Genomic DNA, 12,184 nt, shown 5'->3' with positions numbered 1-12,184 from the left:
GCATATTTTTTATCCATTTCTCTGTTGATGGACATTTAGGTTGCTTCCATGTCTTGGCTATTATAAACAGCATTGCAGTGAACACTGGGGCACATATATCTTTTCAAAGTATGGTTTTCTCTGGATATATGCCCAGGAGCGAGATTGCTAGATCACATGGTAGTTCTATTTTTAGTTTTTAAAAGACTTGTCATACTGTTTCCATAGTGTGCTGTGCTTAGTTGTTCAATAGCTATGCCAAATTTACATTCCCATCAGCAGTGTAGGAGGATTCCCTTTTCTCCATATCCTCGCCAGCATTTATTATTTGTAGACTTTTTGAATATGACCTTTCTGATTGGGTGTGAGGTGATACTTCATTATAGTTTTCATTTGCATTTCTCTGATATAATTAGTGATATTTACCATCTTTCATGTGCTTTTTGACCATCTGTATGTCTTTGGAGAAATGTCTATTTAGATCGTCTGCCCATTTTTTGATTAGGTTGTTTGTTTGCTACTGGGTTTCGTTGAGTTTTTTGTCCATATTGGAGATTAATTTCTTGTTGGTTGCATTGTTTGCAGATATTTTCTCCTGTTCTCTGTTATCTTTTTGTTTTGTTGGTGATTTCCTTTGCTGTGCAAAAGCATTTGAATTTCCTACATGTTTATTTTTGTTTTTATTTTCACTACTCTAGGAGATGGATTGGAAAAGATATTGCTGCAATTTATGTCACAGAATGTTCTGCCTATCTTTTCCTCCAAGAGTTTTATAGTATCCAGTCTTACATTTAGGTCTTTAATCCATTTTGAGCTTACATTTGTGTATGGTATTAGAGAATGTTCTAATTTCATTCTTTTACATGGAGCTGTCCAGCTTTCCCAACACCATTTATTGAAGAGACTATCTTTTCTCCATTGTATAGTTTTGCCTTCTTTGTCATACATTAGTTGACCATAGGTTCCTGGGTTTATTTCTGGTCTTTCTATTATGTTCCATTGATCTATATTTCTACTTGTGTGCCAGTACCATACTGTTTGACTGTAGCTTTGTAGTAAATAGTCTGAAGTCAGAGAGCCTGATTCCTCCAGTTCCATTTTCTTTTTTCTCAAGATTGCTTTGGCTATTCGGGTTCTTTTGTGTCTCTCTACAGATTTTAAAGGTTTTTATTTTAGTTCTGTGAGAAATGCCATTGGTAATTTGAGAGGGATTGCACTGAACCCACAGATTGCCTTGGACAGTATAGACATTTTGACAATATTGATTATTCTAATCTAAGAACATGGTATATCTTTCCATCTGTTTTTGTCACCTTCAGTTTCTTTCATCAACATCTTACAGTTTTAAGACTATGGGGTTTTTGCCTCCTTACATAGGTCTATTCCAGGTATTTTATTGTTTTTGATGTGATGGTAAATGGGATTGTTTCCTTAATTTCTCTTTCTGATTTTTGTTGTTAGTGTATAGAAATGCAAGATATTTCTGCATATTAATTTTGTAGCCTGAAAATTTACCAAGTTCATTCATGCGCTCTAGTAGTTTTATGGTAGCATCTTTAGGATTTTCCATGTACAGTAAGTCCCCTACATTTAAATGAGTTCTGTTCTGAGAGTGCATCCATGAGTCTAATTGTTTTATGTCTGACAGTTATCCTAGGTATCCAACTAACACAATCAGCTATATAGTACTATACTATAATAGTCTTATAGTACTTTTCACACAAATAATACATAAAAGACAACAAAATAAAGCATTTCTAATCTTGCATGTAGTACCTTCCAAGTACAGTACAACCCCTGGCATAGAGAGGCTGGCATTGAGTAAACAGGCAAGAAGGTTATTGACTGGAGGAGGGAGAGGAGGTGGGAGATGGTAGAGCTGAAGGATCACCAGCACTAGGAGATGGAGGGCAAGCTGCAGTCTCACTCACGTCTGACACTGACGGCCCAGGTTCTGGCTCCTTGCTGGATTCAGTTCTATCTGCCCTTTTGAAAATATGATCCAGTGATGTCTGGGTAGAAGCTCTTTTTTTCTCATCATCATGACACAGTGGCCCTGGATGGCATTCTAAACAGCAGCTGCAAGCTTCATGCACTGTTCTGTGCCTCAAAACTGGTAGTGCCTCCTCAAATCCAGAAGATCTTGCCATTCCCTGTGTCGTGAATCTGTTTGGTTACTTCTTCCTCTTGTCTCTCTTTGTCCTGTGTCTGGGCCTCCAGTTCCATCAGGTCTTCATTAGTAAACTCCTTGTGTTGCATAGCAAGGATTTCAATGAAGTCATCCTCTTGCAGATCTAGCTTGAAATTAAGATAATGTACTGGCACCCCACTCCAGTACTCCTGCCTGGAAAATCCCATGGACAGAGGAGCCTGGTAGGCTGCAGTCCATGGGGTCGCTGAGGGTCGGACACAACTGAGCGACTTCATTTTCACTTTTCACTTTCATGCATTGGAGAAGGAAATGGCAACCCACTCCAATGTTCTTGCCTGGAGAATCCTAGGGATGGGGGAGCCTGGTGGGCTGCCGTCTATGGAGTCGGTCGCACAGAGTCGGACACGACTGAAGCGACTTAGCAGCAGCAGCAGTACTCTATACAGTACTGTGCAGTAAAGTACACAAAAGCACAGCTGCTTGGAGAGGGTGCACACATGTGACAATGTATGCCAGATACATGAACTGACTTATGTGCCCGGACATGCAAACACATTTACACCTTTGAAAGTTCACAACCTGAAGGTTCGTATGTAGGGGACTTACTGTATAGTATCATACCATATGAAAACAGTGACTATTTTATTTCTTTTTCAATTTGGATTTCTTTTATTCCTTTTATTTCCTTTTATTTCTTCTCTGATTGACATGGCTACAACTTCCGAAACTACATTGAATAAAAGGGGCAAGAGTGGACATCCTTCTCTTGTTTTTGGTTTTAAAGGAAATACCTTCAGTTTTTCACCATGGTGAAGGATGTTAGATGTGGTTTTGTCATATATGGCCTTTGTTATGTTGAGTTAGTTTCTCTCTATGCTCACTTTCTGGAGAATTTTTTTATCACATATGGTTGTTGAATTCTGTCTTTCCTGCTTGTATGAGGTTGATCATATTGTTTTTATTCTTCAGTTTTCTGCATGTATTAGGTTGATCATATTGATTTGCCAATACTGAAGAATTTTTGCATCCCTGGGATAAATCTCACTTGATCATGGTGTATGATCCTTTTAATGTAGTGTTGGATTTGGTTTGCTTGTATTTTGTTGAGGGTTTTTGTGTCTGTGTTCATCAGTGATTTTCTTTTTTTTTTTTTTTTTGGTGATATCTTTGTCTGGTTTTGGTATCAGGGTGATGGTGGCCTCATAGAATGAGTTTGGGAGTGTTGTTTCTTCTGCAATTTTTTGAAACAGTTTCAGAAATATAGATGTTAATCCTTCTCTAAATATTTGATAGAATTAGTCTGTGAAGGTATCTGGTCCTGGATATTTTGTTTGTTTGAAGTTTTTAAATCACAGTTTCAATGTCAGTACTTGTGATTGGTCTGTTTTTATTTTCTATTTCTTCTAGGTTCAGTTCTGGAAGATTGTACATCTCTAAGAATTTGTCCATTTCCTCTAGATTGTCCATTTTATTGGCATATAGTTGCTTGTAGTAGTATCAAAATCCTTTGTATTTCTGTGGTATTGTAATTTCTCCTTTTTCATTTCCAATTTTATTGATTTGCCCCCTCTCCCTTTTTTTCTTGATGAGTCTGGCTAAAGGTTTATCAGTCTTATCTTTTTGAAGAAGCAGCTTTTAGTTTCATTGATCTTTGGGATTATTTTCTTTTGTCTTTATTTCATTTATTTCTACTCTAAACTTTATGATTTTCTTCCTTCTACTAACTTTGGGCTCTGTTTGTTCTTCTTTCTCTAGTTGCTTTTGGTGTAATGTTAGATTGTTTATTTGAGATTTTTCTTCTTATGTGATATAAGATTGTATTATATGAACTTCCCTCTTAGAACAGCTTTGCTGCACTTCACAGGTTTTGGATTATCATGTTTTTGTTTTCATTTGTCTCTAGGAATTTTCTGATTTCCCCTTTGATTTCTCCATTGATTATTTAGTAGCATATTGTTTATCCTCCATGTGTTTGTGTTTTCTTTACAATTTTTTTTCTTGTTGCTGATTTCTAATTTCATAGCTTTATGGTCAGAAAAGATGCTTGATGTGATTTCACTTTTTATTTATTAAGGCTAGCTTTATGGCCCAGCATGTGATCTACTCTGGAGAATGTTCTGTGTACACTTGAAAAGAATGTGCATTTACAAAAAAAAAAAGAATGTGCATTTGCTGCTTTTGGGTGAAATGCTTTATAAATATCAGTTAAGTCCACCTGGTCTAATGTGTCATTCAAGACCTGTGTTTCTTTATTGATTTCCTGTCTGGATGATCTGTCCATTGATGTAAACAGGGTGTTAAAGTCCTCCACTATTATTGTGTTACTGTCAATATATTCTTTTGTGGCTGTTAGCATTTGCCTTATATATTGAGGTGCCCCTATGTTGGGTGCATTATATATTTATAGTAGTTTCTTCTCGGATTGATTCCTTGGTCATTATATAGTGTCCTCCTTTGTCTTTTATAACAGTCTTTATTTTAAAGCCTATTTTGTCTAATAGGAGTGTTACTACTCCAGCTTTCTTTTGATGTCTATTTGCATGGAATGTGTATTTTCATCCCCTCACTTTCAGTCTGTGTATGTCCCTACATTTGAAGTGGGTTTCTTGTAGACAGAATATACATGGATCTTGGTTTTGTATCCATTCAGCTAGTGTATGTCTTTTGGTTGTAGCATTTAATTCATTTTCATTTAAGGTAATTACCAATATGTATGCTCTTATTGGGGCTTCCCAGGTGGCGATGGTGGTAAGGAACCTGTCTGCCAATGCAGGAGATGTAAGAGACACTGGTTCAGTCTCTGGGTTGGGAAGATCCCCTGGAGGACAGCATGGCAACCCATTCCAGTATTCTTGCCTGAAGAATCCCATGGGCAGAGGAGCTTGGCAGGCTACAGCCCGTAGTGTCGCAAAGAGTTGGACACAACTGCAGTGACTTAGCACTCACTTACGCATGTTCTTACTGCCTTTTTGTTAATTGTTTTGGGATTGTGTTTGTAGTTCTTGCTTCTTCTCTTCCTCTTTTGTTCTCTCCTCCTGTGATTTGATGACTATATTTAGTGTTGTGTTTGGATTCCTTTTTCTTTTGTGTGTGTGTATCTATTGTAGATTTTTGGTTGTGGTTACCATGAAGTTTCAATATAGCAGTCTACATGTATCCAAGACTGTTTTAAGTTGCTGGTGGCTTAATTTCAAATGCATTTCTAATATCCTGCATTTGTACCCTCTTCTCACAATTGCTGGGTTTGACACCATCTTTGTGTGTAAACGATTTCCTGCCTTTACTGCATGTTTGCTTTTACCAGTGAGCTTTCCCATTCGTTGTTTTCGTTTCTAGCTGTAGACTTTTCTGTCTAGAGAAGTTTCTTTAGCATTTGTTGCAAAGTTAGTCTGGTGGTGCTGAATTCTCCTAGCTTCTACTTGTCTGTAAAGCTTTTGATTTCTCCATCGAATCTGAATGAGAGCCTTGTTGGGTATTCTTGTTTGTAGGTTTTTCCATTTCATCACTTTAAGTATATTGTGCCACTCCCTTCTGGCCTGCAGAGTTTCTGCTGAAAAATCAGCTGATAACATTACGGGTATTCCTAAGCTGCTTTTCCCTTGTGCTTTTAATATTTTCTTTTTGTCTTCAATTTTTGTCAGTATATTAATATGTATCAGCATGTTCTTCCTTGAATTTATCCTGTATGGGACTTTTTGCTTCCTGGACTTGGGTGGCTGTTTCCTTTCCTGTATTTGGGAAGTTTCCACCTGTTATCTCTTCAAATATGTTCTCAGCCCTTTCTCTCCCTCTTCTTCTTCTGTGACCTGTATAATGTGAATGTTAGTGTGTTTAATGTTTTCTTAGAGGTCTCTTAAACTGTCCTCATTTCATTTTTTTTCTGTATTCTTTTTGTTCTACGGCAGTGATTTTCACCTTTACGTCTCCTGGCTCACTTATCCTTTCTTCTGCCTCATTCTATTTTTCCTCCTAGTGTATTTTTCATTTCGGTTACTGTTCATCTCTAATTTTCTTTAAATTTTCTAGCTCTTTGTTAAACATTTATTTTATCTTCTCAGTCTGTGCCTTCATTCTTTTTCTGAGATCTTCCATCATCTTTACCATCATTACTCTGAATTCTTTTTCAGGTAGGTTGTCTGTCTTCCCTTCACTTAGTTGTTCTTCTGCGTTTTATCTTTGTTCCTTCATCTGGAACATATTCTTCTGCTGTCTCAATTTGTCTTTCTGTGTTTGCAGTCCCACAGGCTGCAGGATTATAGTTCCTCTTGCTTTCGGTGTCTGCCCTCTGGTGGACAGGGCTAGTCTAAGAGGCTTGTGCAGGCTTCCTGGTGTGAAGGACTGGTGCCTGCTCACTGGTGGCTAGAGCTGGATCTTGTCCCTCTGGTGGGCAAGGCTGTGTCAAGGGGTGTATTTAAGAGATGGCTGTGGGCTCAGGAAGACTTTAAGCTGCTGTCTGCTGATGTGATGGGGCTGTGTTCCTGTCCTTTTGGTTGTTCGGCCTGGTGCAGCACAGCACTGGTGCCTTCGGCTGTTGAGTGGGGCCACATCTTGATGTCAAAATTGTGGCCTCCAGGACAACTCTATGCCAAAGAATACCCAGTCCCTCCCCCACAAGTGTACTTGTCCTCACAGTGAGCCATGGTTGTCCCCCTTACCTCCCCAGGAGACCCTTCAAGACCTGCAGGCTCCTATGGAGCTGCTGCTTTGCCCTGGGTCCAAGTGCATGTGAAACCTTGTTTGCACCCTCTGAGACTGGAGTCTCTGTTTCTCCCAGTCCTGCAAAATTCCTGCAGTTAAGCCCAGGTGGCCTGCAAAGCCAAATGCTCTGGGGGCTCCTCCTCCCTTGGTCAGACCCCCACACTGGGGAGCCTGACATGAGACTTAGAACTCTCACTCCTGTGGAAAAGCTTTTGCAATGTAATTATTTTCCAGTTTGTGGTTGCCCACCCAGGATATATGGGATTTGATTTTATGGGGAATGCACCCTTCCTACTGTCTAATTGTGGCTTCTTCTTTGTCTTTGGAAGTAGAGTATCTTTTCTGGTAGGTTCCAGTCCTTTTTTGTTGATGATTTTCCAGCGTTAGTTGTGGTTTTGGTATTTTCATGAGAGAAGGTGAGCTCAGGTCCTTTCAGTCTACCATCTTATTCTGTGCATCTTGCTGTATTGTTCTGAATTACTCTAGAAACTTCTCTAAAGGAGTAAGAGATCCACTCATTTAGACCAGAGTTGGCAAACATGTATCCTTTTATCTCTGAGGACAGGATTGACGTGGGGGTTTTGTTTTTGATGGGTTTATGACATTTATGGTTCTGCTGGTGATTAGATGGAGGAATGAGGGTGGAAATGAAGGGACGTGTTGGCGGCAGAGGCAGCAATGGTGGAGGTGGTGATGGTGCAGGTGATGGTAAGGGTAGTGATGAGGATGGTGGTGAGGATGGTGGTGGGATAATAATGGTTTTGGTGTTGGTGAACTGATATTCAAGTAGAATATATTAGTATAGCCATATCAGTTTCTAAAATTTTGAAATACTTTAAGCTGGTTGGAAAACTACTGTCTTCAAGGTGCCCAAGAGTCTTTCTCTATCACTCCTGCTTCCAGAGCCCAAGGGAGCCCCGGGAAGGCATCTCTGGGGCTGCCATGCACCGGGCTTAGGCAGAAAAGGGGCAAATGCTTAGTGCCCACCTGGCACTCCACAGCCTCTGCAGTGTAGCCCAGTGGTTGCTCACTACCTTGACTATCCCCAGGTAGTGTCGCGGTGGTGATGGAGGTAGTCACGGTGATACATCCACCCACCTCTGACAGTCTCATACCCAGGCCTCCTATTCTCCAGGGAAGGCCCTTCTCACCAGGCTGAGAATGTAGTGGCTGACCCAGCAGTGATGGGATGGCTGGTCCCTCTGGGTCAGCTCATGTGCCCTTGGGCATAGTCCAGCTCTGTGCTGGTGCTGAGGTGGGGGCCCAGGAGCAGGCAAGTGGGACCCTGCTCTTGGGCTGCTCATGGTTCCCCCAAGCAGATGGGAACTCCTGGTGAGTCAGGCAGAGCACAGAGTCCCCAAGGCTGGGTCTGAAAGTACAGGAGGCTTGGTGGCCTGGAACAGCTTCCCAGAGCTTGTTTTGATGAGTTCTCCCCCTACCTAGGAGGATGACCTGGCTGAACTGGCCTCCCAGCAGTACTTCGTGGACTATGGCTCCGAAATGATCCTGGAGCGCCTGCTGAACCTCGTTCCCACCTACATCCCTGACCGCGAGATCACGCCACTGAGGACGCTGGAGAAGTGGGCCCAGCTGGCCATTGCGGCCCACAAGAAGGTCAGAGGGCTGGGGTTTCGAAGGGAGGGCTTTATGGTGACCTGGATGAGGGGTAGGGACCTGAGAAATCAAAGGGGTCACGGCTCTTACCTGACATCTGTCTGTCCATGGGATGGGGGGACAGGATGGCACCTTGACTTCCTGGCTGCCAGCAGCCTTTCTCCACTGTGGACATCGGTTCACTGGAGTTTTGTGCCCTCTGGGCTGGACGCCAGGGACACAGATGGATTAGATCCAGTCTTGTGCTCTTACTAGCCCTGCGGGTCAGGAGGGTGGTTGCACATTAGAGAAGCTTCTAGGAGGTGCACCTCCTTTCTCCCTGGAAGAGCTCTGGCTCAACTTCCTGCCTGGGGAATTCAAGGTACAGGCCTCCCTCTGCCTCTTACTTGAGGCCCCAGGCCCATAACCAGCCCTGAGTAGCTCTGTTCTAAACTAACAGACCCACCCCAAGTAGGGCAGGGGAGGCCTGGTGGGGTGGGGGGACCCTGGCTGCTGGAGGCCACCCCCCCATCTCCAGGCCCTGGTTGTATAAGAGCAGAATCATCTTTGCACACAAGCTGTCAAGGACTCCAAGATTAGTGTGTCTCATCCCCTTCCCCACGTGGCCTCTTTCCTAACCCAGGAGCCCCGTGTGTCTCCCCCTGAGCTCTGCCTTCCCTGGTGAGCTGCCCACAAGTCTCCACCTGTACCCGAATGCTCCTGGCACCCTCTCTGCTTCTAGGCCTGGCTCACTCCTGAGGACCTCCCTGTCCTCAGTGCCCCCAGAAGAGATGCATGTTCTCCTTCCCGCCCCTCCCTCTCTCTCTGACCTTGGCAACCTCCTTTCCCTCACCCCAGTCAGCTGCTGAAGCCCATCCATTCTGTCTCCCAGCGGCTCCAGCCTCCGTCCCCACCTCGGCTCTACTGCCTTCCCCGGGTCCTCGGTGGCCACCACCAAGGTGCATGTGACACGTGGCCTATTCTGGGTTGGGTGCTGCTGTTCATGAATTCCTTTCATTTTGGGTGCTTGTCGTGTGTTGGGCACCACAGCAGACCCTGGAGACTCAGCTGTGGGCAAAACAGGGGTGCTCTCTGCCCTCCCGGAGCCCATGACCGAGCTCACTGGGTCTCTGCTGGACTGTAGTGCCTGGCCTGTGCAGCCCAGAGCCCTGGGCCAGACCCCTCGTATGGCGGATAGAGAATTAGTGTGATTAGTAGGGTCAGAGGGGTGCCCATATTTTACTTTGAGATAATTTCAAGCTTATGAGAAAGTTGTAGGTTAAAAAAAATTAGACCCGCTGTGTACAGTATACACCTCACCCAGATTCACCAGTTGTTAGCGTTGTCCCACTGCCGCTGTGACTTTCTCAGCACACATACCCATTATTTTTTCTGAGCTATTGGAGATTAGACTTGAGACACTGAGCCCTTATTCCTGAATACTCACAACTCCTGGTTTTTCTTTTCTTTTTTTCTTATTTGGTTGTATCAGGTCTTAGTTGCAGCGTGCGGGATCTTGGTTACGTCACGTGGGTCTTGCCTTGCAGCGCACGGACTCTGGTTGTGGTGCACCGGCTCCAAAGCACACGGCTCAGCAGTCGTGGCTCGTAGGCTTAGTTGCTCAGCGGCATGTGGGATCTTAGTTTCCTGACCAGGGATCGAACCTAAATCCCCTGTATTGCAAGGTGGATTCTTAACCACACCAGGGAAGTCCTGTCACAGCTCCTGGGATGGCACTGCTTCCGGGCCCTCTTAGTGCATGGAAATGCAACCGCTTAGGTGCTGGCACACATGTGTCTTTATCCATGCTTGTATTTGTAGGTGATGAAAACCGTAAGTTCATTCTGATCACTTCAGTCCTACTTCAGTCCCACCAAGTTCTTGTTAAAATGCAGCAGGATATTTTCAGACAATAAAACACTGGTGCATTCATTTCTTGTGGAAGTGTTGGATTGTCCCCCAGCCGCTTGCCCCCATCAGGCTCCAGCCATTCTCCACGCTGCTGTCTTCCTAACTCTCAGGTTCACCTGTCAGTTTCCACTACATGCCCAGCCTTGCAGCGGTGGGTGGCCTCACCCACAGTTCTGTATGACCTGGCTCCTGCCCACCCGTTTCCCACTCCCTCTTCTCAGTCATGCCTGGCACCGCTCCCCGACCCTTAGCCACTCATGTTCTTGTTCCCCAAACACCTCTCCTGCCCGCTGCCGTTGTGTCTCAATGGCTCACTGCTGTTGGTGGAATCGGAGGAAGACAGAGCGATGGGGACGCTGTATGCTGGTGGGGTGAGGTGAGGCCGGGTGCATACAAGGACATAGTGGCCCAGGGCCCACTTCTGGCTTTGGGGACAGGGACAGAGCTTGTGCCATGCCTTTTCTCTCCTGTCCTTGTCTGTGCGCCTCCAGGGAATTTATGCCCAGAGGAGAACTGATGCTCAGAAGGTCAAAGAGGATGTGGTCAACTATGCCCGCTTCAAGTGGCCCTTGCTCTTCTCCAGGTTTTATGAAGCCTACAAGTTCTCAGGTAACCCCAGCCCTCTTGCCTCCCGTCCCTCCCTCGAGGGCTTCAGCTCACAGCCAGGGGAGGAGAGTGGCCTGGGCCAGACTCCCCGGTCAACCAGCCTTCTGCTTGCATGGCTGCTTGGTCCCCAGGTCAGTGTGCTGAGCAGATCCTCCCTCTCTGCAGTCCAGTAGGGCTCTGTGGCACTTAGTAGGTGCTCAGCCACACACTGTAGGAACAACTGAGTAATGTGGTCATTAAAGCACCTACTGTGCACAGAATAGGGTGGTGACCCCGCGAAGTTGAGAGTGGATGCAGGTGTCACAAACCCACATGGGCCATTTGCTTAGTCATCCTTGGGCGTCAGCATCAGGCACCTGCTCCATACCAGGCCCTGTGCTGGTGCTGGCTTTGCAGAACCACCAAATATCGGGTTGGAGGGAACCTTTGGGGCTCAGTTAGTGTGACCCACCCCCTCCATATCCTCCCACACCGCTCTCAGGGCCTTGTCCCAAGTCACACAGACCAGTGGTAGGGACAGTGTGCAAACCCAGTTCCTTAATCCAGCTCTCTCTTCCCACCACACCTGGGGTTTTGGCCTGTGGGGAAGTTGTGTTCTCTAAGTCTCAGTTCCCCCATCTGTAAAATGGACATCAGTGTACTCCACGCTGGCCATCTCCATGGTGGTTACGAGGATTGGGAAGGGCTGGGCCTGGGCCTGGGCTGGCGCCCTCTCAGTGCCCCTGTCTCTGCCTCAGGCCCCAACCTCCCCAAGAACGACGTCATTGTGGCGGTCAACTGGACAGGTGTCTACTTCGTGGATGAGCAGGAGCAGGTGCTTCTGGAGCTGTCCTTCCCCGAGATCATGGCCGTGTCCAGCAGTAGGTCAGTCTAGCCCCTCACATCCCGCTTGAGTGCAGGGCGGGGACTTGTCCGGAGCTGCACAAAGGCCAGTGGCAGGGATGGGACTCAAGCGCGGGGTCCTGATTCAACACTTTCTGAAGTGAAGCGGGCAGATGGAGACACAGTCAGACAGAGCGGGGAGGAGAGGGCTCTGACGTCTTTCCTGCAGGTCATGGGGTCCTTGGAGGGAAGCCCCCACCTCACAGAGGACATGACCAAGATGCAGAGACACACAGCGGCCTGTCCTGCTCGCACGTGATTGAGAGCATGTGCTGTGCCCTGCAGACCCCTGGCACCTTCCTCCCAATAGGGTGGGGGGTGGGTCTTTATGGCACATTCCTGGTTGTGCTGAGATGGACTTGG

The 12,184-nt window shown here is 45.5% G+C and overlaps 1 protein-coding gene across 5 annotated transcripts in view; it reads left to right on the top strand.

Moving 5' to 3' along the window:
- Nucleotides 1–12,184, top strand: part of MYO7A (myosin VIIA) — a 106,112-nt gene that overhangs the window by 73,876 nt on the left and 20,052 nt on the right. For all 5 annotated transcript variants that reach the window (XM_006059597.4, XM_044929327.2, XM_025266347.3 and 2 more), the window contains 3 exons: nt 8,273–8,443; nt 10,825–10,942; nt 11,677–11,803. In XM_006059597.4, the coding sequence (XP_006059659.4) occupies nt 8,273–8,443; nt 10,825–10,942; nt 11,677–11,803 (416 nt within the window). The remainder of the gene's footprint in view (nt 1–8,272; nt 8,444–10,824; nt 10,943–11,676; nt 11,804–12,184) is intronic.

This window comes from Bubalus bubalis, chromosome 16 (assembly GCF_019923935.1).
Source record: "Bubalus bubalis isolate 160015118507 breed Murrah chromosome 16, NDDB_SH_1, whole genome shotgun sequence".
Taxonomy (NCBI): domain Eukaryota; kingdom Metazoa; phylum Chordata; class Mammalia; order Artiodactyla; family Bovidae; genus Bubalus; species Bubalus bubalis.
This window is presented reverse-complemented; position numbering and strand designations above follow the sequence as displayed.